Source organism: Neopsephotus bourkii, unplaced genomic scaffold (genome assembly GCF_033783945.1).
Source record: "Neopsephotus bourkii isolate Nb327-2 ecotype Australia unplaced genomic scaffold, CSIRO-AGI_Nbou_v1 NB_1120, whole genome shotgun sequence".
Taxonomy (NCBI): domain Eukaryota; kingdom Metazoa; phylum Chordata; class Aves; order Psittaciformes; family Psittacidae; genus Neopsephotus; species Neopsephotus bourkii.
In genome coordinates this window covers 3703649-3731469 of record NW_026901606.1, presented here as the reverse complement: position 1 = coordinate 3731469, position 27821 = coordinate 3703649, and the positions used below count along the sequence as shown (strand labels likewise).

At 37.1% G+C, this 27821-nt stretch overlaps 1 protein-coding gene across 43 annotated transcripts in view; it reads right to left on the bottom strand.

The window, feature by feature from the left end:
* Nucleotides 1–4395: 4395 nt before the first annotated feature.
* The window catches only part of SLMAP (sarcolemma associated protein), an 85515-nt gene continuing 62089 nt past the window's right edge, over nucleotides 4396–27821 (bottom strand). For 22 of the 43 annotated variants that reach the window (XM_061362442.1, XM_061362449.1, XM_061362453.1 and 19 more), the window contains 9 exons: nucleotides 26134–26214; nucleotides 25807–25866; nucleotides 20464–20586; nucleotides 19638–19712; nucleotides 15594–15914; nucleotides 14161–14278; nucleotides 12489–12660; nucleotides 10892–11026; nucleotides 4396–6339 (listed from right to left, as the gene is read on the bottom strand). In XM_061362442.1, coding sequence (XP_061218426.1) covers nucleotides 6250–6339; nucleotides 10892–11026; nucleotides 12489–12660; nucleotides 14161–14278; nucleotides 15594–15914; nucleotides 19638–19712; nucleotides 20464–20586; nucleotides 25807–25866; nucleotides 26134–26214 — 1175 coding nt within the window. In that variant the 3' untranslated portion in view covers nucleotides 4396–6249. Of the gene's footprint in view, nucleotides 6340–7377; nucleotides 7468–10891; nucleotides 11027–12488; nucleotides 12661–14160; nucleotides 14279–15593; nucleotides 15915–19637; nucleotides 19713–20463; nucleotides 20587–25806; nucleotides 25867–26133; nucleotides 26215–27821 lie in introns of all 43 variants that reach the window. The other 21 variants (XM_061362444.1, XM_061362445.1, XM_061362451.1 and 18 more) reach the window with 4 other exon arrangements.

Here is a 27821-nt window from a genome sequence, read left to right as displayed (position 1 = left end):
AAGTACCTTCCAGAGCAAGAACTCCTTACAAGAAATATAAATAGAATATAAACTTCATAAACAATCTAGCACAAAAAAGATTAGAATAGTAAATCCATTCCATACCAAAGGCAGCACTTTACCACTCATAATATGTGTGCGGTGTTTCCAAAACCCAAATAAATTAAACAAAAAATCAATATCCTAACAGAGGGTACTGAAACAAATACAGGCTCGCGTTTGGATAAACTCTATTCCAATAGAACAGAACAAGTTGATTACTTAACCCTTTTCTCTCAAGTTTACTGATTAATATGATCAGGTAAAAAAAAGTTACTTTTAGTTTAACCTAAGGTTTGGGGTTGTTCATCTTCATCAGGTACAATGAAGAGATGACGTTCCTGGAAGCACATCCGCATTTTCAGTATGTCACCTGACATGATAAAATAATTGCATCTCCACATGAACATCTCCATTCCCACAGTTGGGAATTGAGAGTCTCAATTCCATCCCCAGTCTCATGGCTAAATGCAAGTCATGATCTATTTCACCACATGCAAGTGCAATCTCAGAACAGCAACGTATACGCATGCTCACACACTCTGGTGTGTTAGAACTGTTACGTTTCCAGCACTGGGAATAACGCTGAGCCAAACAGTCACATGAATAATTTAGGGTTAGAAACGCCTTGCAGAGGGAAGTGGCAGTAATGGGCAACAGCATGATGGGGCTGAGGGAAGAGAGCAGAATGTATGATCCTGGGAAAAGTGCTGGTTTTGCTTCACAGGAAGGTCTAAGCAAATCGCAGAGTAACTACGGGAAGCAATCAGGACAAAATTCAAGAATGCAGAATGATTTATGCCTGTCAAAGCACTTAGAAAATAAAATTCCACATTTATAAGTTTAAAAAAAGAATGTTTATTGGTGTTATTAAACCAAGAGTTCTGTAAATCTTTTGACTTATACTGAAAAGTGATCACTGCCAGCACTGCAATAACCCCGATTAAAAAAGCTGCAAAAACTAAGAGAAGGAATTATTCCATGAATATTTTTCCTGCTGTACTGCAGGGATCTGGTTTTGGCTCACTACTGTTGAACAGTGTATGATCAATAATCTAGAAAAGCTTCAGTAGTCATCCCTGTTAAAACCCAAAGGGGAAAAAACCCATGGATGAAGTACTGAACAGTAATGGGTTGTTGCCTTGGACCGCTTGCCTACAGTGGTTATTACTGAACAGTATTGCAAAGTCAGATACCATGAGGCTGGGGTGATGCAAGGAATGCACAGATTTGATTCACAAGATTAAAATCCAGGTGATGAAAGTCAGTGATTCCCCAAAAGGGTTTTGTAGGCAGCCAAACAGGAATACCAAAGGAGAATATAAAGCTTATTATCTATTTATATGATGTGAAGAAATTACTGTAAGGACATGTTCTGATCTGGCATCTACCCTTCAAAAAAGAACATTTAGGAAAAGCTGACAAAAATCTAGTGGGATGAAGAAAAAGATTAAATTCAATCTATTCATATAAAGTAAGATTGGAAGCTATTTTGATCGTTGGTATGTCAAAGCCCTGGATCACATTTGCAGTAGTAGAACATCCTCCAAGAGAGATACATTGAATCCAATGGTTGGGAGCCAAGGCAAGACAAACTGGAACACAGGGTTGGGTTTTCGTTTGTGGGTTTGAGAATACAGTAGTTGCTCAAGTCACACTCAAGGACACTTACCTACAGAGGTGACCGATTCTCTGTCTGAAGTTCTTAATGCAAGAATTCTTTCTCTAAAATACATGCTTAACTTCTTGACATTATGGTCTGATGTTGAAGCAGCCAGTGAAGTTTTATGACTGTGATACCCAGAAAAGCAGTCAGATACAAATTCCCTCTACCAACAAATGGAATCTTGAGCCTCCAATGGCCCTTACCACCAAAACCTTTGTTTCAGTTACTCATTTGCCTTCTACTTCTGGGAGCCTCTAGTCACATACTGGTGACAACCAGTTTTCAAAGCAGGAGTGGGTGCATCCCTTTCTCACACAGAACTTGTCTGTGTGGACAAACCTTTGCTCGCCAATTTGACAGTTTGGCACAAAGTAAAAACCCAGGAAGGCAGGAAAAACTGGTAGCCCCATGCTGGAGACCAATTTCCCACCACAGGGAAACAAAAGGAATTTTGTGTCCAGAAGCATATGCAAAGAGGGACTGGGCTGAGTAAACCAGCTGGATCTGGGGGATTCAATGCAGCTGTTGGCTGGAAGCAATCACCCTTCAAACAGAGATGTAAGTGCAGGAGAGAATATGGCTTTTAATTCTTCCACATGATCAATTGCTATATTAATAGAGATTCAAAAACCTGAGACAGTTGCTAATGAAATACTAATGGTGCATGAAAAGCCAGAGAGAAAAAGGCCCCTCGTGGAAACTGGCCAGGCACAGCTGCAGAGCTAGTCCAAACTCTGATAGCTTCCCAAAAGCTGTTGTGGTGATCTGGTGGTTTAAAGTGCTCAGATGCTGCTGGTGGAATGAATTCAGCAGTGGATTTGTCATGGAGAAGATTCAAGCTGAATAAATGATTCTTGCAAGCAGAAGAACCCTATAGATTAAGGCATGAGACATTCAAAATCTTATGTAAAAGCACTGACACTCTGAGTAGGTAACATCCTTCAGAAGGCTTCATTAGAAAAAGTAATTTGGGAATATACCCCACAAATACACGCACAGATGATTACCTTTGCTTCAGCCATCAGGCATTTGATGTTAAGTCCAACTAAGAGTCTCTTATGAGAAAATTCTGCAATATATTGTGCAGGATCACAACATTGTGCAATAACTGTGCAGGGTCCATTTAGCACCAAAAAAAATTCCAGAGATTCTGCAAGCAGGATCAAGCTAAGTCTCTGGAAGAACGTATTTAATTCAGCTACCAGGAACTGGGAAATTATGCTATTTTTTTTTATATATATGTATATTTTTTAAATAAGAGGCTTTCTATTGTAGTCCCCACATAGGTAGAATTATTTCCAAGTTTAAAAGGAGGTGCCTTAGTCAGGACATGAGGACAAAACTGAAGTGTTCAGGTATTTTATTATATTAAATCTTCCAAACCGAACTAGCAACTGATAAAACACTTCTCAGACTATTTTTTCTACTAAGAGGAACCTTTTTAAAACCTCAAACTTCAGCGCAAGCTCAGAGCACTTGTTTTACAAGTAGAGCATCTTACACGTCTGTGAAAAGCTGCTCTTATTACACTAACTCCAGGGCTTACCTAATCAAGCCTCTGAACTAAAAAAGAAAGAACCTAAATAAGAGCGTAGAAGAGCACACACATTTACCATTAATAAACACAATGAAACACCAGGAAGGTTTGTGCATAGAGTGCTTGCAAAATAACTCCACTTGCTGCTTTAGAACCAAAGCACTGAGGAACAGCAGCTTCCCAGTTATCCAATTCTTCTCCAGAGATTCTCACAACAAAAAAAAAGTGAATGGTGCATTTTAGCTCATTCCTGATCATTTCGAACATGCAAGTAGCAAGAACTCCTGGGAAAGGCACTATTAGGGAACCACAGGTATACTTGTAAGCACAAACCCCCATGCAATGTGTACTATGCACCTGTGTATATAATATAAATATGCACACATGCACATAATTAAATTAGAAATCTTTCTCCTTTAATACAACCACGTTGGGTCTCAAATTTCAGCTTTCTGATGCTCTACAGATTTCTGACAACACAGTGTTTGTCTTTAATACAAGAACACACTTATGCCACAGGCAGTGTTGCTCAGTACGGGGCGCCAACTGCAGTGCAGGCTGGCACCAAGGCTGGTCCCAGGGAACCCAGCTCCTTCCCTGCCGCCAGCCGGGAGGGACCACTGCTCCACCAGGCTCCACTCCACCTCCTCACACCATGGCTACATGCTACTGGCAGGGAGGAGGGAATAGGATCCATTGGAAAAGACACAGTAGCTGAAAGAGGAACAAACGGGAAGATCAAGATGTTAGAAGAGAGAGGAGGCAGCATCAGGCTTCCTTCCCCTCAAAGGACTTTCCATTATCACCCCACTATCTGCAGCCAATGCTCCTCCAGTCTCACAACCCCTGCCACAGGCACTATCCACCTTTCAGCTGTGAATACCCTTTTTTTCCCCCCATGGCAATATGCTTCCATATTGCCTTCAATGGTTCTCTCCTCCCCCCTTTCTTTCTGAAAACCACAGACAGGAGAGAGATGAGCTAGACAAAATCTTAAACCAGTGCAAGTGTGAAACACATGGTAAAAAAAGTCTTTTGCTATTATTACTGGACATGCTGCAGACATTGTGCCTAGTAACTGTGGCAATACCTAGTGCAAAAGAAACTTAGCATGAATCTTTTGTTTTCAAATGACATTCAACTCAAACATGCATAGGGAGAGTAAAGTTATTTTATTAAATCATGCACATCACGTGTGTTAGTGCAAATAGTTTAATCTGTACTCCAGAAATTCTATTGTATTTTTATATCTTTACAAAATAGATTTAAAACAATTATTTACTTTAAAAAATGTAATTCTGAAGTTAAGCATTTCAGAACAATATTTGCAATAACCTATATACAAGAGGTACTAAGTACCACTGGCATACGAGTGTTCTGTGGTTGGGTGGCTTCCTGCAACTGAAAAGGATGAAATGAATGAACTAAATGACAATACATATTTTCTACAAGTCACTTGCAGACTTTTTTTCCAACTAACAATCCTCCCATTAGTAAATTCCACTTAAGACAGAACCTTTAATTAAAGGACAATGACCCTTAAAACCTCACAAATTATATGCTAAATTTCTATTTAAATATTTAAACTATCTGTCGATTGCCATAACATTCTTTAAAGCCAATTGAATTGCTGAGATTACCTCCCTATTTTGAAGTCTCCTTTAGCAGAGCCATTTTACTTTACCATTCTTTAGCATATTATTTAAGTCTTTAATAAACTTTTTTGACAGAACTGTTGAACTGAACAAGACAACTACAGTCTACATTTAATTCAACACTAACTACAGTGATTCCCACCAAAAGTCAGCAAGTAGCAATACTTATAGTCTTAGATAAGGAAAATAAACTTTGTAATGGGGACCACTGCATCATACTTACAGCCATGTGATGAGGATGCACAAAATTTTACTACCAAATTAAAATCATCTTCACCTGACAATACTCTGTCAGGTAAATGATTCCAATTTTGTAGCATTTTATGTTTCTTAAGATTTTTTTCAGCTAATCACAGATGTACTGTAGCAGGTCTCTTAATAAAGTTACGTCAACAAAAGCTTATCCAAAGAGCATCTCCAGCTCAAGTCAGAAAGTATCAAATGACTGAAAAAATAAACTTGATACATGTGATATGTGAGAAAGTATTCATACTTTTAAAGAACGTATCTCTGTAAATATATGAAATTTAATAAATTACATTCAAACTAAAGTTAACGTAAGTTGAATCACTGCACTATGTCCATCAAATGACCAAGTACTTGCTCCCAGGAATATCTTAGTTCACTCAAAAACACACACATGCTTACACTCGCACACGCGCACACTAAATACTTTAGGCTGGTCTTCACCACAATATCTCTATCTTTTTAAGGCTGGACATGAATTGTGTTTATTCCCAAAAATTCTTAATAAAGCAATCCTTATCAAAGAAAATACGCTTCCTTGAAAAGGTGTGATAAGTTTTCTTAAGTCTTGTTCCCAACAGCTCAGTGACTTAACAGCAAGTAAAATGGTATACTAGTTTGTATAAAAAAAAACCATAATCAAAAAAAATCATACTGAAAGGCACTGAGCACACTGCATCTGTTTACCAAGTATCTGCAAGGTTACTTGGCTTGGGTGACCAAATCAGAAATGTATTTTTCCTGTTAAATCTGGCAATCAGATTCTAAAGTAAGTGTCCACAACCCTAGCCATTATAAATAATTTGGTACCGAGAAGCCTACTTTAGGCCACCATTATAGTATTCAGAACCCCAACATACTATTTTAAAACTTGCATGAAATTGTAAGCAAAAATATTGCTCACAGTATGATGAATCACAATTTTATTCCCTCTTTATAGACAGATACATTTTATACAGTTTAAAGCAAATGACCCTACTGCTGTTCTCACGCAGAGCTGTGCTGTATTAAGAGGTAAAAAGGAAGAGAATTAATCTGTTTTCCCTCAGTATATGAATGTTGCCAGCTTCTAAAGGGAGGACGGTGTATGGATTCAACAACAGTTCTCATGGAGAAGCTCTGGTTAGGCCTGGGTACAGCACCACGGCTGTTACAGCAACCAAAGCTGCCATCACAGGCATCCAAGGCCATTGTCTCTGTGTGGAGAGAAAAAAAAAATCAATATCATATTTGTTCTAATTCACACTGATCAGTTTACCCCGTGGTTCCTGAAAGTCCTGAGTTCCTGTTGATAGGCACCACTAAAATGTTACTCATGAACCCTACTGCAGGCTCATCCTGACTCAGAGCATCACAGTAAACCGTGTTTCTCCAGCAAAGGGAACTCCACAACTCTTCATGACTGAGGATCATCAGGAGAACTTTTGGCAGCTCTGTATTTTCAGCTTCATTACTGTACGCACCCCAAAGAGATCTGCTATTAAATGTGTGAATGTTTAAGATGTTTAAAACATTGCTCGTGCCAAGTAATTGCTAGACACAGGTTTATGCAGTACTGACATCTTTAACTTAGCTTTTGAATGTTTAAATCCAGATGTATAAAGTTCATTTGCAGTAAATCCTAACAACATCATTTCTAACAGACTGTCACAACATTTCATGACAACAACAGCATTTTAAGGAGGACACACTGAGAGACATTAGAGAGGATGCAAGCCAAGAGGTCAGAATACAAACCAACCACCTATTTATCATCTTGTCTTTTTTCCCCATCTTCTTCACAGCAATAGTGAGAAAAAAATAAAGTGTTTAGAGCCAGAGAGGAATTTCTTAGTCCATAAATAGGAACCAAAGCTGTTCACTTTTATTATTAGAGGCAAACTCTTCATTTTTCATAGTTAATTAAGCAATTAAGTTTTCTTACAGGCCCTAGCATATAGCAGCATTGTGCAAAAGGTAGCCCATTTGCTAAAGACAAACCAAGACCAAGTTAGAAGCAGCACATTGAGAACCAGTTAGAATGAAATTCATTGTTAGAATTAAAGGAATCACACAGATGTTAAATGATTAGTTGATTGCTCCGCTCATCAGTATCAACAGAATGGCATATTAAATGAAGGGTTTGCTTCAGGTAAAGAAATACCTGTGTATTTCACCATGCACTATTTTATACAGAAATGGCACAAACAGGTGAGAGGGACAAACATACATTGACTGAACAGTAGTGCTTGTACCTTTCGCTACCACAATGGGCCGTAACACCAATACAGGAAAGCCAGGATTAGGCCGATGAATACGGCTGGGACGGGTTGTAATATGGAAGGCTAAAGAAGGGAAGGGATATTAAAAATCACTTTGTGCTATAAATCAATCAGGTAAAGATGATTTAGAGAGGGGAAAATAAGTCAGTGAGTTTTGTTTTAATTGAAATGTATTAAAGACATCTAACACAATACAGCATTATCTAATCTGGTATACACAGTTAGTACACCGTTCTACTCAAATGAACAGGGAAGTTTAAAAATAAAGGGAAGTAAGCAGAAAATGTTCTAAGAAACCTCTTGTCACAACTTGGAATTTAGCTCTTAAAAGCAACACAGATCTTAAACTGATTTGCCTGTATCTTATTTCTAGGTGGTTTTAGTTTTCCTAAGTGATAGGAAATCCCATCTGGATTTCTTAAGGCAAAAAGACTTACACAGACACTGAATTTTTCAGCTCCTTCTTCATTCCTTCCTACTTCGCCTTTCCCATTTTCCATCACCAGCCTCCAGGAAAAACAATCTTTTTCCTCCAGTAGTGAATTAATCACAGCTATGTCCACAGACAAACCCAGTAGCTCAGACACCTCTGAGATTGTAACATGACTGTATAATCATCACTAAGTTACTATAAAGCAGGGAAGCACATCTTGATTAGAGGTACCACCAAGATCAGCATCTCTGGCAGGCCAGCAGCCTTGTGACCAAACGCAATTCTGAAAACTGATCAAATGCTGGACCTGGGCCAAGCTACCAGGTGGCAAGATTGCAGGGCTCACTTAGCTTATGGTCTCATTAGAAACATCTACACATTCTCTCAGCTACATTCAATTAACTGTGAACTACTTCACATTCTGAATGGACAGCCTCCATCCTTAACAGGAGAAAGTAAAAGCAAAAATCACCTAACTTCTTTTTAAGCTGTCCTTGAAGACATCTGCTTTCTCTGTATCCTAGCCTATGTATTCGTGCACACACAAAGACACACAGAGGTTAAGTTCAAACCATGCCAAATATTAAGAACTTGTTCGTGCTGAAGCCACCTTGATTTTGTTCAAATAACTAAACAATAAATTAATGTTTGAAGAATTTCTAAAAATCTGTGATTCATAAATAAAATTGCATCCTGTCATGAATTTGTACAAGTCACTTAATCACTGAACCTCTAATATGGTTCAAAACACAAATCTTAGAAGGTATTCTATTATCTGCCATTCCACTCAGATTTGTTTTGATCAAGGGCAAATATTTAATAGCAACATTATGTGTAACTATTGAAGCAATTTTCATGCAGGTTCATTTTTGTGTCATTGGTGCCACAAATCAGAGTGCCACCTTCCCACAGAAAGCGTGTTGGTAGAAATAATCACAGCAATAATTCAAACAAGCGCCAGAAATTTAAGTCAACCAGAGCAGCTAATGTTCTCAAACCATTCACATCAATAAATCTGTCACATAAAGCACAACAGGAAATAATCAGTGACTACAAGCATGCAAGCACAAGTAGTACACCACATTGCTAAGCCTTTTAGAACACAACACTGCAATTCTTTTCCTCAACGTCAAACTAAAGTATAAAACTTTAATAATCAAATGACATCCCAAAAGGAGCACAGAGGCCTTGTCTTTTCTAACGTGTTAGTTCACTGAATAATTCTATGGATTTTTCTATTATTATTGTTTTGGTTTTTTTTAATTATACACATTCATGGCTGTGGCATCTTGGCAAATGAAACAGATGATCAATATCAACCACATTAAATGAAATTGCCTCCAAACAATTAAATTTTTCCCCTCATGAATTTATCAATATTTAACAAATCACCTTATTGTTGAGGAGCATTTAATGAGGTGCATCACTGAAAATATGCATCTTGTCTTAGAATATGAAGATATGCAAACTCAAATACAGATGGGCTGTAAAAAGGAACAAATCCTTCCAAAGTGGGAAGTCCCTTTGTGAGTCACTGTCCTCAGGCATGCAGTAGCAGATAATGATTCCAGGGTAAGGGGACAATGGTACTTGAAAAATTTGACCTTGGAACTCAGTCAAGTATCAGTGATGCTTCAAATAATCCACAAGATAGAGATGTTTTACATTACTGACTGTGAGTAATGCTTGCTTGAAGAGCAAGCTTCTCCTGTGAGTCCTTAAATGGATGCTCTTCATCATACCCTGACCTCCAGGTTTCAAATGTTCTAACTAACTCCTCCTCTGGAAACATATTTGGCAACTGCTGTGGTTCCTGATTTCACCTAAATACTCACCCCAAATTCCTCTTAAAATTTCCCATACTTTTTAAGGTCTTCCACTTTCACCATGTACTCCAATTCATAGTATTTCTTTCCTTTACTATCCCCCTTAGTCCACTGACCATTTTAATACTGAGATTAATGCTTTTAACACAACAGAAAATCTCACATTCGCAATTGTTTATTCAGTGTGACCCCTCCTATTAAAATGGGTGTTTTTTGGTTGTTTTTGACTTCTGCCTGCTTTAGTGACCCAATATTATCTGAGCACTGCAGAAGAATTCTAAGCAGGAAGCAGGTTCCAAGAGAATTCCAACATCGTATTCCTAAATTGCTGGCTGAAGATGTGAGAAAAGCTTTAATCTTTGACAGCTCTACTATGATAGAGGTTTACAGCTGGTATTTGGCTATGGCAAGAGTATTCATACAAACTTTGGGCATCTAGCAGCCAGCTGACTTTAGAGGATAGCCCCTGTAAAACTTTCTCTGTAGACAGAGAAACACTTTCCTAAAAGGCTACTAAGGAACACCCATTATCCTCCTGTTTTGTACTGTTCACTGCAGTTACTCATCCTGCACTGATCACAGATGCCATACAGGAAGACAATAAACCAGCCATCCCAGGGTAATAAGGTATCTAAAATAAGGTTATGACCTTATAACGTGTCTCCCACACCCTTAAAAAATAAATAAACCATTGTCCCTAGCTGTAAACTCAATTCTAATGATACAATGTCTTGATGTAATTGCAACAGAAAAGAGTATTTTCAGTAATGAATAGAAAGGACAGTTTAACTGCACTAAAGCAGTTTGGTTTAAAGCATGAGCCAGTCAGGGATAACCACTGTTAAGAAGCATGAGCAAGAGTAAGAAGGGAACACCCACTGTAATAAATACTAATAAAACAACGTTGAAAAAGATTGCATAATTTATATGGATACAAGTTTTACTTAGTTCTGGTTCACTAGTATTTAAGCCAGATCTTTTCAAGAGAGCAGATATGTAAGGCCATGTTTAAAACTGTCACACAACCATACAGTTAACTTGCGTATTTACTTGTAACAGCATAATGACCTGCAAATTTGCAGATAGTTCCAGAATGGAATTTTGCATATATGGTTCACAGCCTTTCTTTTTCCCTGTCTTTTCTTATTTGACACTTGTATATTCCCTCAGTCAACAGAAGTGCCAGTGTCATAACCCAACATCCCGACATTATTTTGTACAGACTTACGTTGTTTCCTTTCTCTTGTAGCAGCTTCAAGTTTTCTTTACATTGTCTGAGCTCCTCCGAGAGTGACTGGTTTTCTTGTTCAGCCATCTCATACTTCGCCTTTAGCTCTGAGAGCACAGTCTGTGTTCTTTCATACTAAAGACAAAGAGAAAAGAGTCTGCAGACCCCTGGACACCAGGCACATGCTTACATTTGCTTAGAGCACACTTCCTTTCCTGTCATCTGCCTAGAGTAACTTGCCTTGTATCAGCAAACTCTCTTTTCATAAATGCAGGGTAGAAAAATCCTAGTTTAGATTTCCATTTTTTTTTCAAATGAAGATTTTTGTTCCTAATACTGAAGGGCTGGGATTACTAAAAACAAAGAAATATGAAGTAAATGCAAGTCCTTAATTCATCTCCCATACCAAACAACTACTCATTATCAGATTGGAAAGAAGTGTAGTTAACTGTGAAGACAAAACAAGAAATTGGGGAATAAGGAGTCCTTTATGTTTAAATAGTGGTCTTAAATCTAGGCTGTAGCTTAAATATCTACACCAATCAAATGGGTACAAAAATCAACATTCTATATGAAGAAAATCAAACCTTCCTCACACATAGTATAAGGCATTAAAAAAAAAATTATGCCTTATCACTATCATACCATAATCCTCAGCGGGGGGTCAAGTACAAACAATACTGGGTGAATGTGTCCCATGTTCCTATAGCATGGGCAGCTTCTCCTTTTTCAAACTCACATTCAACTTTTTCTATAGATGACAAGCTTTCTAGTAGTCCTCATGAGAGAGATTGGGACCGATGACTTTGAGTAGTGGCATTTACCACAAACTGAAAAGATCAGGCATCTTACAAATACATCTGGTTAGAGGCCCACAGGCTAACAAGACTGGGTTTTTCAAATTCTGAAAACAGTAAGGAATGTGACATGGATGAATTAATGACAAAACAAAGCAAAGGACTGCAAAAGAAACTAAAACCAGTGACTGGGGAAAACTTCCCTCAAAATGCTCTTAAGAAAAAGCAAGTAACTCTTGGAGACTACGGCCTTCTTCCAGACAATCTTTAAAGGCCAGGCAGATGAAATACATGCTGAAAATGCTAGCTTTTTTCTTATGTACTTGCTAATGATCCTCAGCAGCCTGAACGATTCAGGAAGATGAAAGGAGACCTTGGTAAAAATGTGTAGTCCTACTGACAAATAAAAGAGCTTAACTCTAACTAGGAAGATCATACTGACTAAAAAGATTGAATTTTGACTCATAACAGGTAATGAAACTGCATTCCATGATATTAAGGAAGACTCTGAATAAGGGTTTACCTGTCTGAACAGCTTAAAAGTAAATTCACAAATATAACGCATGGAGGTAAATTTCAGGAAGTTCTCTAAACACATACAAGTCATTTTACCTGAAAATTTCCTTTTCAGATTTAACCTCCAGTTTCTATTTCTATATTGTCAGCCACCATAAAAGTACTTGCAATAAAAGTATGAAAGAAATTAATTACAGGAAATGGCATTTCTTTTCTTTTAGCTTAAAAGTCAAAAGTCACTGAGCATTTTATTCTCTCAACACCAACATAATGTTCCACATTACCTCTTTCTGAACATCTTTTGCTTGACTCTCAGCTTCACTGAGTTGGCTTTTTAGACTAGCTGCATCCCGTTGATGTTTTTCTCTCAAAGATCCCATCTGATTTTCAAGTTCCTTTCGAGACATTTCAAGAACACTTATATCGCTGGTTAGCGCTAAACTCTGCTTCTGAGAGCTGAAAAACAAAATCCAACTGATTCCTCACATTTTTTAAATGCAAACAAAGAAGAGATATTTTTAAAGCACTTTTCATCCTCCAAAGCTTCACACATTAATTTTATTTAATATGGAAATAGCTTAGAGCAAACCTAAGAGTAGATGATCCCATTGCCTCCCTATACAAAGTACTGACAAAAGGCTGGCCACAGTCTTGCTTTTAAATGTATGCGCACATCTTAGTGTGTATAATTAATCACATAAATAATCTATCATGCATAATTTTAGCATTATTTTTATTATTCATCACATATTTATGATATACTCCAAAGTATTTTGAAGCATATTTATAATAAGTCTGCCCAAGGTTGTCAGAGGTATTTCACTTATTTGCATACATGCTTCTGCTTACTCCAGTTGCATAAGCTAATAGCTGGTATCTTCTGAAGTGTTCAGTACAATTGTGTAATAGTCATAAGCCATTACAAACTTTATTGTAATAACCAAGTAGTGTTAATTTATGCCTGTGCAAGACAGAAAGAAAAATAAGGGACACAACTTGCATATCTCCATTGTGCAAGTGTTTTGTTGTTTGTTGGGTGGGTGGTGGGCATGATGGAACAAGAAAATAAAGGTTTGATACCTGTAAAATAACCCACTAACAGAAATGTTTTACTGTGGGAAATTTCCATTTTTCAATGAGATCTTACAACAGTAAGGAAGTCAGAAGGAAAATGTAAACCCCAAATCAAAACAGCGTGATGGTAAAATTCAGATTTACAATAAAACAAAGTTGCTGTCCCATATTTACTTTGTGAACTGAATTCCATTATCTGAAACTGAAAAACGATGTAATAATGGCTGATGAAGGGATAAGAGAAGTTATTTTGAGGCAGAAGATTTAGACAGCCTTTAGCAATGTCATGTACACAAACAGAAAAAGAAATACAGTAAAACACAAATACTCCTGCACCCTAAAATCCCTCCAGAAAGATATTATGGTGCTTGTGATAAGAAGGTTTGTACTTCTCTGTTAACCAAAACATGATACAGAACACTGTTTCTGCCCACCATTACTATTTATAATGTGACAGGCTTCCATGAGACACCCTACTATCTGAGAATCATTTCCAACTGTGAATGCTGAGAAAATTCTAGGTTAGGAAATCTTTGTGGTTTGTTATCTTTTAAGTAGGAGGACAATTGTTAAATCTAAGTAATTTCACAACACTGGCTTTCGAGGCCTTATTAAAAGCTGCAAAATAAGTCAGGTTACCTTACGACAATATAACATGACTGATAAGTAATACAGAAGCATTTGCAAAACAGGACAAATAGGTGGGTATAACATGGAATGAAAATGTGTTCAGCCCAATATTACGATATAAATAAAATTGCAATGCATTTATTGAAAACACCATCAGAAATCTAGTACCATTTTTGGGAAGAATAAACAACAACCAAACCCCTCTTCAGCTACTATGATACCCTCCTAGATAAATCCTTTGCGTGCCCTTACCTAGAAAGCTCCTTCTCCTGCCGCTGAAGTTCAGATGAAAGTAAAGTATTTTCCTTCCTTAGTGTAACGCATTCGGCTTCCAGAGCACTCCACTGTGCCTTCAACTTTTCAAGTTCACCTGCAATGAACAGAATTCAACTGCATTGAGTAAAATTATTTTATGACTGCTTCAAGTATCACCAGCTAATAAATGGATGAAAGCTGGTATCAGTCGTCAATCTCAAATATATGTGATTATACTCATGGCACATGAACTCTCTCACAAACACCTATAAAACATTACAATATCTTCTCCTGTTAAGAGGTTTGAGAGCAATTAAGTAAGGTAGCGCTGCCTTTTTTTTAATGCAAACTTTTTCTAAAGCACAAAGGAATAGAAACCAGTCTATTTATGGGTCTGCTCTAGTAGAAACAGGTGTTGTATGTTTAGAAACAGTGACAGAAAAGTGTATTTTAAGAAAATAATCCACCAGTCTTGAAAACAGCAAGGAGCTAGAATCACTCCGTACCATGCCTCTGCCACAAGGAACAGAATGTTTAAAGCAGTAACTAAAGGGTCAAAATGAGAACTTTGAAACAAATCAATCCCTGGCAAAATAGATAAAAATCAGTGTTACCTATGTCTTAGTGATGCAGTGAATGAGACTGCAATCTGAACTGGAAAAAGGTTTTTCTGACAACTTCACAAACATTAACCAGTTCAGAATTCAAAGCATAATTTACAAATATCAGTTTCTCTGTGGCATGTACAAAGTTTCAGCATGAGCTTTTGACCTCTATTAGCACGTTCTCCAAGACCCAAAGCTGTAGGCCTGGAGTAGTGGCTCACAAGCAGTCCTCATGAGTTGTGGGTGCATTACATGTGAAGTGAAACACAAATGAATAAGCCTAAAAGAAGCCCTATGTTGGCTCAACACAACATATTTAACTCCACATCATGCATTCAGACTAAAGCGTTAAATTTAACATTTTTATGTTAAAAATGAGATGGAATCAACAGTCTAATCAAGCCATAAAATAGATTTGCCTTGAATGAAGCTTTGCTAGAAAAATTAAAAGGTTAGAAGCTACCCATTTAAGGGCTTAAATTATACACAAGTTATACAAGTCCTTTTGGAAATCTGTGGCAGCATCAGTGGCAGCCTCAAATGCTACAACTTCCATGTTCCTGAGTGGAATTATACTTGGTCTACTCTTATATCAAAGGGTACCTAGGCTGATTTAGGCATAATGGACAATTAGTATTTGATGAAGTACACAAAACAGCTTTTGTTACACTACAAGCCTTGATAAATATATATAAATACACGTGTGTGTATATAGATAAAGTAAATGACCATACATAGAGAGACAAAGTGATCTGAGTAACTGAAATCAGATCGAGAAGGATGCTATCATCAGCACTGGTCTGTGACACCCTTTCATACAAGTACCTTTTAAGCGCGTAGCCTCTTCCTTCTGCTGATCCTCACACTGCTGGCATCTGAGCTGAAAACTGGCCTGCAGACTGACAATTTCCTTTTCATAATCTGAGGCATCTTTCCTCCACCGTTCAAGTTCCGCTCGCACTGTTTGCAGCTCATCTTGCAGTGCAGAAATATCTGTATCTCTTTCTGATGCTGTCTTTTTTGCTACTTGTTGAAGAGACAGAATCTCGTTTTGAGCACTGACGAGTTCATTTCGTGTGCTTGAAACTTCATTCTCCTTTTCCTCACGAAGATTCTCAATTTCTTCTTGTAACCTTCGCAACTGAGCTGGAAAACATACATTCATGTTAGTATTTTAAAAACTATTTACAGAAAATCTCAAACACTTTAATCCCTTTCTCAACTTGCTGATGTTTAATAGGACTAAAGAATCCAAGAGCAGTTGAAGAGTGTATTAATCTTGTCAAATACCCTTAAAGAGACATGTAAGTGGAGTCATGCATTAGGAGTCAAAGGAAACAAGAATTACAGTTGGACAAGGCTTTCTCAGGCACAGCTGTGCTGTGTGTGTGATACTACAGCAACTTCCTAAAATATGAAACCAAGATTTAGATCCAACTCCACTGTAAGCAAAACAAGTATTATACAACAAAGATGCTGCATGGTTCAGGGACAAGAAGAAAAGCAAGGCAGTTTCTGTGTCAAGCCAAATGCCTGTAAAGCTACATTGGAAATGTTTGCCTGTTCAGCAATTAGCCTGTGATGTCCATAAGTATTTTGAGGTACAGAGTCTAATTTCTACTGCAGTCTCAAAATGCAATGAAGGAAATAAAAATAATTCCTTGCAAAAAGTGTATTTCAAAGGAGAAGATTAATTTTTAATGGAGAGAGACAGATGCACCAAACATACTGAACTAAAAGTCCTTCAGCATTTACGGCTTCCTGTAAATATGCAGCAGTCATGTACACACGAGGTTGTTTTAAATTTCTACATGAAGCCACGCTTATGAGTCCCATTCAAACCTGCTTCATTACTAAACACATCTCTGAGCGCAACTATTTTTCATAAATATGCATGCAAACAGTTGGGAAAAAGAAAAAAAGAGTACAATGCAGAAGAAAGGGAGGATGAAAGAAAGAACATTACTGTTAAAACCCTGCCTGATGGAAGCAAAGTGCTTACTTGCTCATTGGCTTTGGTTTGCTTTTTAAAGAACACGTATCACAGTTCAATTACATTTAACTGATTTTTAACCTGGGAAAAAAACAAATTACTAAGTTAATGAAGAATTGCTCTGAGAAAAAAAGTGCAAAGTTCTTAACATCACTCAAAAACCTAATTTAAGATACTGCAGAGGGTCAGAATTCCACATTTAAAGTTCAATGTTTCAGAAGCGAAGGGCAAAATGAGGACAGTGGAAAGTGTGGGGAAGATAACCACGGCTGAGTAACCTTCACGGATTACTTGTATTTATTTTTGTTCTCTCAATCCGTTACAGAAGATGACATGGAGAATGTCAGCGACTCTTGTTGTAAACTGATATAGCATAAAAGCTGCTCAAGAGAAACTTGCCCTCTCATCACAATTATAGCTCAGTAGCTACATTTACAGTAATGCAGGCAGAATTCATATACAGGTACAATCTAGAAACTCTGCTGTTAGTTGAGGTAGTGAAGAATAAAAATACAACTTCCCCCTCCCCTCCTCTAAACAAGTTTCAGCAAGACATTTAGTTCATTAGATAAAGAGCCTATGAACTTCCCAGTTCCACTCTTTTAAGGAAAAAGACAGTATAGGAAAAAATGACAGTTATCATATATTGTAATACTTAAGAGCTATTATAGACAACAGTTAAGTTAGATTTCACAGCAATTCTGTTTAAGGTTAAATAGTCTGTTCTGTAACAAACACATCTACAGCACGGTTGATTTCCAAATACAACATCACAGAATGGTTTGGGGTGGAAGGAACCTGAAAGATCTTCTAATGATGCTTACTACCACTTCATTTGTTTGGAAACCGTTTCTACAGGCTTATAGTAACAGAACAGCAAACAAAGTAGTAGATGAGAACAACCTGACAGTAATACAACATAGCACATATTAATAACTGCCTTTCCATGTATCCTTACATTGGAAGCCTTCAACCTACCACACCAATATGCTAGGAAACCATGTTTCTAAACCACCAAGAATTATGGCTTGCTAACACAGCAGGTGCTCATTAATGAGCAAAGGACTTTTTCAAACCACATCTTCCTGATTATTCTTTTTCTTTATCAAGACAAGCTAAATTCCTCCCTCTTAGCAATGCAGCATTTCAAATAGTATTTCCCCCTCCCTTCTGTCTGCACTGTTGATGGACAACTCTCCCTTTAAATGTTCAGGCATTAAAACAATCATGGTATGACTGAAAAGCCAAACAAATACAAGCAATTCTAAAGTTTGGTGGAATCGTAGAAATAACTCACACAGGAAAATTAGTACCAAGAATACTGGAATGGTTTCTGAAGCACTGGATATAATTTGGAATAAAACTTCCATTACATCTCTTATTTATGTAAGCCATTACCTCAGCTCAACTGAATGCTTCACTGCCTTCTTTTTTAAAAAAGGAATGACAAGTTACTTGAATTTCCTTTCTTTACTTATCTGTTCATCTACAGAACTTCACATGCAGAGACAGGATCTCAGTCGTTTCTGTGGCACCTTCTCTATGACAAAGATGAAAAGCCATGCAGCACTGGCTTTATTGAGTCCATGAAAATACTTTACAAAATGTTACTGCAAGAAGCTGCCAGGGTTTTCTTCCCCCACTACAGTTTGCAGGGGCTGCCAAGGGAGAATCCTGACATCCTGACAACCTGGGAAAAGCTGTGAAATGTGTCACACCCTGAGAATTTGGGAAGCAGCAAGCTTCCCAGCACAATGAACATCAGAACACTGAACTACAATGGACAGAAGCAGAGGAAACATTAGCAAGACTTCGCTTTAGAAGGGTTCAGGAAATAGAACAGTACTGAACGGACAAGAAGAATCTTGCAGATTGGTTCTGCCAATCTTCTACTCTGATTCTATTTTTTTTTGTGAGAAAAAAATTTTTTTCTGCATAGAAACAACTATCCAATTCTGATTTTTAAGTTTTGCTACAGCATTTTTAACTTGGAGAGTTTTCAGTATTAGCAGAATAAGATTAAAATTTAAATTGCCTCTCTTGTTTGGAGATAAGTATCATGCAAGTTTCCTTTTCTTACAGGAGCAACGGCAGACTGTAAATACTGTTTGCTGACTTTCATCTAAAATACTGCTATTATATAAGCTTCTCAGTGTAACTGGTGTACCACATTCCAGAACAAATTACTGCCTGCCCTGTAAAGTAATTTGCTAAAGATATTTTCATTTCAACCATTTTTGTGCCCAAACCAAATTATATGCTGACGAAGATCTTGAGGTATGAAGCTCCAAGTCTCATAACAATCAATGACTGAGCAGATGGGCAAAGTAACTCTTGCTCTGAGGAAGTCATAACAAAACCCTTACTGATTTTAAGGCTAGACAGCCTCTTGACAAATGTGCTCACTCACATGCACAGGCTGAAAGAAGCATGATTGGTCATACTGGTTTTTCTAAAAGCACTGACAGTGTCCCACAGAAATTTTACTGCTTGTTCTGAGGTTGGATGTAGACCTGGATTAGAAATGTCCTACCAGTGAAGTGAAGCACAAAAAAAGACTAAACCTTCTGAGTGCTCTGAAGATAAAATAGTCACAGTAAGAAACCCTGGATCATTCAAAGCTGAGAAAGACTGAAAAGAGAGGAAGAATAATAATTATATGTTACAGATTACATTTTGCCTTTTCTAAATTATGATTAGAACCACAGGAATTGACGGGAAACACTGAATGATAAAATTCAAAGAGATGATGAAAGAAGTCAGACATAAAACATACACTCAATTAATATTTTCCTTTATTAGTGCTTATGATGCCATGGAAACAGACAAAGCTATACATTTTCCCTAAGGAGTGAGGTGAAAAAACACATTCCTACCTTGCAGAACATTTATTTGCTTGTTAGATTCTTCAACTTGCACTTGATAGGCTTTTCTCTCTTCTTCCAACAGTGCTATGAATGAAAGTGAAAAACGTGCCCAAAAGTTTTAGTAAGAAGTATTTCAGCTGTGTAATTCATTTTAGTCACAGCTTCCCCTTAACTTCAAAGATTAAACCAATCATATTATTTCAGTAAGTTATCAAAGCTAGTAACTGTGGTAAGTAGTTTAATAAAAAGTTAATATGAAGACATCATTCCATTATTGTGGTAGTATTACAATTAATTTGAAATTAATATAATCTGTTGCCTGATCCAAAAACTCCACGTGTGCCAAATGCAAACTGGTGTGGGAAAAGGAAAAAAAAACTGTAAATACAACCCATCAGAACACTGAACAATATGCAATTAAACTGGACTATACTATTTCCTGTCAAAAACAACCCAGATTTGCTGAGGGTAAGGATACAGTTACATATCGGACAGGATGAGCTAAACCAAGAACTACTACTGAATACATTAAATTATGTGCATTATCTCACTGAAACACAGATTTATCAGTACCCGTAGATTAATATATTTAATAAGGATGAAATATACGGAGCTCAAGTATGCATATGTTGGTTTATCTAGAACCAAAAAGTCAGAGCTCAGCCTGTCTATAGAGTTTGGGAAAAAAAGCTGAAGTTTCTGACATTCTGTGCAGGAGATATGAGCGCTACGAAATAATTTTTTTACAGTTAGCAAAACTGGACTCCTTTTAAGACTACCTGATAAATACAATTTCAATGGATACCCTACACAACCAAGTTGATCTGGGTCTCACCTTGAAGTTCAAAGCATTTTTGTTTACTTGTCCTAGCTAGCTCTTGGGCTTCAATCAGCTCCTTGTGCAGTTGCTGAATTTCTTGCTTAGCCTCAGTCTCTGATTGTGCACCCTGCAATTCATCTGATAAAAGAACATCTTCTTTAAAGCATAAGTTTGCACAACAATTTAATTTGCATGGTCATGTGGGGACTGCCGACATTTTACTCAAATCACTCAAAGTTAGTTAAAGTAAGTTCAAAACTGGATTAGGTAAATATTAGCAAAAATATTAATATACTTTTACAAGGAGGAAAACATATGCAAACTTTGAAACATTTATCGTATATAACGTGCAGTATAAAACAAACAAAAACCCCAAACAAACAAGAATTAGAGCATTTTAAAAAACACTATAGATTAACAAGGATTCCTGTACTGACAAAAATGAAGGAACATCAAGCATAAGACAAGACTTGACCGCATTTAGAACTTATAAAAGGAAGCTACTCTAACTTCTCCCAGCACACACTCATCAGCAATGATACTGCCTCCCCAGCCCACCCTCCATCCTCCTGCTCCTAGCAGCATGTACCAGCCCTGGAAGTCAGTGTACTGGAACACTCAGACTCAGCCTTCTGCTAGGGCTGGTTAGTGCTACTGGTTTGCTCCTGCCCACCCCTTTCAATCCTGCTCAGCTTCCCCCTCTCCCTCTGTGGATCATAACTACAAGAAAAGGAGAAATTTAGGGAAATTTTCTAAAACAAAATTAAGTAAATGAAGAAAAGCTCACCCTATTTCATTCAGTGGCCTAGTGAATACTAAACTAAATTCTGCGCTTAAAATTGTTTTCACTACATCTTAAATTATTAGGTATATTTTTAACATCAGATATCTATGCATGTTATTTAAACTCGAAATAAAAACATTTGCTCTTCCTGACTAGTTCTGTATTAGCTAAAATACATACTAAATACCTCTTGGGCTTATGACTTGCAGTTGCAGACAAATACTTTAAATGCTGATCTTGTAGACATTGAAATGAGGAAAAATAAGTATCTGTAACTAAAAAGCAGCACCATCTAACAGGCACACACTAGAAACTAGCTGCAATAACAAAGAGGAAGACAATGCTCTACCCTGCAGGCATCTGCAATGCCAGGAACTGGAGCCAGGAAATTCTCATTCACTAAATTTTCCTTAAGCAGTGTCTGTGCGGAAACAGATCTTCCAGTAGGCACAGACAGCACTAATAAACTACAGAGGCAGAGAGCGAAAGCTTTGTATAAAGCCCATTAGGTGGGAAAGGTAAAGGGGGAAAATTAGGGACAAAAGTCCAGCTGTGCTGGACGTAACATAAAATAATGGTTCCCAAAATTCCTCAATCAATAGCCATAGGCAGAGGGAGAACAAAAAGGTAGATGCGTTACACAGCTCCTGGTTAATAAACATCTACCACTATAGACCCCACAGATTTGGGATAGAGGCACATTGCTCAGAATAACCCCCAAAAGATAAACTATATTGGTTGTCTGGACCTTTCACTAATAAGAAAAAAATAATTAAATACAAGCTATAGTTTGGGTCATCAACATGTTTTTGACATTCATGTTAACTATATGCACCACCATTAAAGTAACTGTAACTTTTCTTTTTGCTGGTTTATTCTTTAAAATGTTTATCCAATCATGCTGCATTATTTGTACTGTACCCTGGTAAGAAAAGAGGTTTTGTTTTTCCTGTTCTCACACTAATGAATTGGTGGGATTGAGTAGGGGTGAGGGCACACAGGCACTTTTTAGATGTTTTCAGAACAAAATTATGAGAGCAGAAAGAACAAAGAGAACTACATATTTCATTCATGTACTTTCTTTTAAGGTTTATTAGAGTTCCAAATCCACAAGTTCTCTTTTCTGAACGTGTTTTGTTCTTAGTTTCTCATGGATAAAGACTTTGGACAATCAGACTTTCAACCCTCCTTAATGAGAATGTTCAGAAGAAATGGATGAGGAAGTTGACAAATTATGCTCAAATCATGTCTTATAAAGAAGCAGTGTCCCAAATCCAACAATGGACACCCTAAATGAACTTTCTGGTAGACAGTATTTTCCACTCGATGAAAGCAAACATCATAAAAGATAATACTGCTTCAGAGGAGATGAGGAAACCAATTTACAGGACAAAATAATCAGTTTAGCAAAGGCACAATCAAGGTAAAAATTCCTTTCTACTCAAATGCAATAGGGGAATTTCCATATGCCTGACATGGTTCTAAATCCAAAGCCAAGAAATAGAATGAGAAAGGATCAGGCTTTCAGTCTTACCCAAACTGAAAATTTCTTTAATGTTTTTTAATTGAAAGCAAACATTTTTGTGCTAACTCTAGTTTTGAGAAAAATTCCTTAATGAGTAGGATAGCTCTATTTATAAACAATAAAACTACTAAATATCACCAGGCTTAGAATCAGTTCTGTCTAGAAGCAAATTCACATCACAAAACCCTTGTTTGAGAGCCAATGTAAAAGCTGCAATTAAAAAGAAACAGTACTTGAGCAATTTCCCGAAGTACTCAGCACTGTTCTCAGAAAAGTCTAAGGAATTCTACCATTACTTACAATAGGGTAAAAAACTGACTCAGGTGAAGTCAGCTAAACTATTAAAACCCTGAGTTTTCTGCAGTGTTGTAAGATCCACATAAAGTAAACTGCATCATATATTTCAAATAAAGTACCTGGCTACTGCAACATAAAATGGTTCCCTAACGTTCTGAATCAGTAGCCCATTGCCGATTTCCAAACTTTCTCATGTAAACTATCATTATTCAGCAAACCCTCAACTGAAAACACTTATTACATTCCATGAATCAGTCTTGTAGTTACTATGAAAATATAAGGAAGTTGATAAAAACAAGATGAACCTTCCAGTGACATTTACAGCTTTCCATCTGTTTAACATTTACCTGTTTGTAACTTTGCAATAAGCAGTCACAGCCTGTCTAAATAGAAGTATCCAGGGAACTGTTATTAATGGCTAATAGTCATTTATCTCATGGGAAGGAAAAAAACAGAAAGGCAGTTGTACTAATCTGTGACAGCTTTTCCCCTTCCTTTCTTTGCCAGATTGCGACTTGTAGAAAGTTTGAATGCACTCAAAGTTTATTGATATGCTTGGAGCAAACTACAGCAATTGAAACTCTCATCCTTTTCTTATTCCTTCAATTTGTTTAACTGTTGGAATGTGCAAAACAAAAAGGAATGCTGCCTTTTCCAGCAGCCATTTCCGCATTCCAAACGCCTGCCAGATCAGAAATGTTCTCACTCTTCCTTAATTATTAGACTGCAGTTGATTTGTTATCCACTTGAAAGTCTTTCTGTGGCAAACACAGTCCTTTTTAGGGCAAAGTCAGGCATGTGAAGTAGCCCTCTGACAAAACCTCAAACAGAACTACAGGTTTATAGGCCCCTTCATAAAAATTACGAGGGCAAATGATTCATTATAGAGATATGTTTTCATGGTTTCTTGAGAGCAAAATAGGGATGTCCACACATAGCCTCATGAGAAAAAAAGTTATTCTAATTACTTTAGTTAATTGCAATATGCAGTTCAATAGCAGAGTGGTCTCTGTAAATAGGTATTTTTCTACTAATTCACTTAAAAGTTCAGTAATGGTTATGGTTTAGGTCTTTAACTGAGTAAATAAAGACAGATGAAGCAATGAAAATATCCACATTAGCAAAAGACTGCTTCCATGATTTTAGTCCTTCTAAGTTCAGTTAACCCTCCCTATCATCTTAACATACCCTGAACAGAAAAAGTATAATTGTTCCCGCCCCTTGCCATGACATGAGACTGTTCTAACACAGGAAGCAGCACGCTCACAGCAGCCTTATCTTGGTGTTGGGCTGTTAAACAAACCCTTCTGACAGAAGTTAAGAAGGCTTCACTTGCATATAAGAAGAATTCAGGAATTAGTGGGTTTCAGCCTGAGGGGTCCATTGGCTAACTTTTAATGCAACTGCAGAAGTTAACAGAAATCCAGCCAATTAGGAGCCTATATTAAAACTATAAAAATCGGAATTGAATTTTGACACGAGCTGAATTCAGTTTCTCTATGGTACTGTTCATGTACAAAGGGATGTTCTGGCTGTCAATTCTGTGCATGTAACAATGCTCACAGGAAACAAACTCCTCAATGCGTATCCTATTTTGATACTTACATGCTTTTCAACTGAAATTTTTCATAATCACTACAAACAACATTACCAGATTTTACCTTCTAGCATCAGAAGTCACTGAATATACTTCTTATTAATTGGAGATGGGAGCAAAGCCCAAATGGAACACGCTCAGTATCTCAAACACTCCTTTTTTAACCTGCTTTACTAAACTACTGAACTGATACCCAGCGGAAAATAACAAACTCATTTTTAGTTCGCTGTTTAGAAACATATATAACAGATGCAATTTCTGGAAGTCCTTCTGACATAAAATTAGACAAAATTTAAACAATTACTGAAAAAAACGATCTTTTACAGGTCTCAAGTTTCATTGTGGTTTAATGTCTTTCTGAACCACGAAGGACTGTGAAATTCTTCTTGCTTGGGATCTAAATGTAAGAATCATTTTACAGACCTTATCAAATGCCTAACTGTACAAAAAACATAAAATTAATTTTCAGTATGCTAAACGTAACAACTAATTATTATTCACTTTTTTTCAGCTAATCCATATGTAACTATTAGGTTGCTCATCAAGTCTGCAGTATATGCCTTCACTGCAAAGAGCAGTAACAGATTTAATTTTATAGCTCTGAAGCTCAAAGCTAAGGTTCAACAATCATTCTAAATACAGTTACAACAGGAAATTCAAATCTTGATTGTGTTAGCCAGAAAAATATTTTAGATTTTCTTTGTAACCCATCAGATGCAAAACAACAGAAGCATTTGTGACAGTGATGGAAGCAAACGTAAATGTTATAAAATTTGGTAATGCTTAAAACATGTCAATGATGGGAGAATCACTCCTCCACACAGCTAGGTGCCCTAACATAAGTGTATGCTGAAACTGTTTCTCAACTCAAAGTTGTCCATGTATGTTTCTACAACAGTGCTGCTGAGTGCAGAAACCAGATTTATGCGTAAGTTATTTCTATACTAACATTCAGAAGTATGCTTTTATATCACATCACCCAAAGGAATCATTATTGATATTTAAATGCAACTCTTCCATACTGCCATGATTAAAGCATTTGAATCTCAGCACCTTACTTCAATACATATTTGATAAAAGCCAGGTAGACAAATATATATCTATATATACACACATAGATTCTCCATCTAGAGTTACAAATACAGATTTGTTTACCTTTCAGAAGAGCTACTTTGGCAATAGGTTCATTTAGATCTTGGTCATCCATTTGGGCATCTAAAAATAAACCAAACCCCACACCTTTCAGAGAGCAGGTAAACTGCAGATGGTTTTCATATATGCATTCTTCAAGCAAAGAGAAGCTTCTACATTCTTCTCACTTTACAATAGTTGATTAGGAAGTTGCAAAATAGATGATAACTGCTCTAAGCTTGTATCTGGCTCTGCATAATATACCTTCTCTGCTCTTTTAGAAAATGCTTGTGAATAAGTTATTTCATTAAAACAAGTCAGATGTTACAGGAACCTCAGTTAAACACTTACCTGTAGTGTCGTCACTGCTTTTTTCCTTGCTTGGACTAAGAGTGTCTGACAAATCAGATTCTTTGACTCTCGCTTGATTCTCTGCAGGAGACAAGAAAAATCAACTGCAATCAGTAAAACCTTTGTTTAGCCTCTTAATTGTAATTATTGTAGTTTCTTCTCTACATTTATCTAAGCACTGCTAAATGCCAAAAGAAAACAACTTTGTTGAAGAAACACTTAAAAACCTGGTGGTTGCTTATTTCTTTGTAAGTCTGGGCTAAAATGGATTCAGCACCACTGAAGTCGTTAATCTAGCCTAGCATCTAATAGGGGATGCAACTGCCTCATGCACAGCTTGAAAATTTTGTCAAGGCTGTATTCTTGCCAGCTGGAACTCTGTGCAAAAGCTGATTCACTCAGGGAACAAATAAGAAAGAAAACTCCTAGAACAATGCAGATACTGTAGGAGGTCAGAAAGAAACTGCTGTTAAGAACAAAACTGTGCTTCAGTATTTTTGATAAACAAAATAATAGCAAAAACTCTTGTATATACTGTACTGTTAAAAGAAATTGAGGCATGAACCAGTAGAGAATCACACAAGTTTAAATATGCTAATTTCTAGGCAGAATTTTCAGTTTAAATTTTATTAAGAGAAGGCATTCTTTGTCCTTTCCACCAAAAACTACCTTCATGAAAAGGCTGTTAATAAACAATTCACCACATGATTACATGCAGCTTAGTGAAGCCACACAGTTGGTTTTGGTTGGTGTTTACTTAACCAGTTCTAGATTTTTAACAGAGACCAGACATTAGCAAAAGGAGAGGGGATTTAATTATACTAGTGCATCCTTTCCCACACAGAATTATCCTTGACTCAGAGAAGGCACACCATTGCTGGTGTGGGCAAACCCAGTATGTCTGTCAGCAAGGAACCATGTCAACAACATGCAGCTGAGGTTACATAGAATGAAGTCTTTCTTTGCTGACACCTCAGAGCCTTAGTTTGACAGCATCACTGCCCACCAAGGATTAAGAGAGTCTCAAATTCCAGGTACAGATAGATGTAGATACAAAAAGGCATCATTACAACTTTCCCAGTGTACAGACTTTTACCATACATGCAGAAAAGCACAGTGAGCACGAATAATTTCTTCACATGCAGATAGATACTGCAGATGCAACAAAAAAGTACTAGGACACAGGACGAAAGATACACAGCAATAAATAAATCAAGTGTGTTATACCAGCAGAGTTAGTATATGGAAAGGTGTAGAAACAGGAGTAATGAGAAAGCTTGTGTGAATTACTTTTTCAAGTAACAAGAGAATAAACAGAACACCCCCAAAATGAGAGAAGTGGAAACTGAAGATGACCCATGCACATGCACAGGGAAATGAGCAAGACAGCAAATCACAGAGGTTAGTAGGAAAATAAAATAATCTTTCATCTAACAGGAAAAGTTTTCTATTTCTCTGTGCCAGAGTAACATCCACTTGTACATGAAGCAGAAGGTGGCAAATACAAACCAAGCACCTCACCAAGAGCCAAACTATTTCTACCCTAATGTAACTGAAATTGCTGGAGAAGAAGGGGAAAGCATCCATACATTTAATGCATATTAGAGGTTCAGACTTGGTAGCTATTCCAAACATCTCTCTTGTGACTTCAGCAGCCTTCAAAGCTCGTAACAACTAGACTAGTTAAA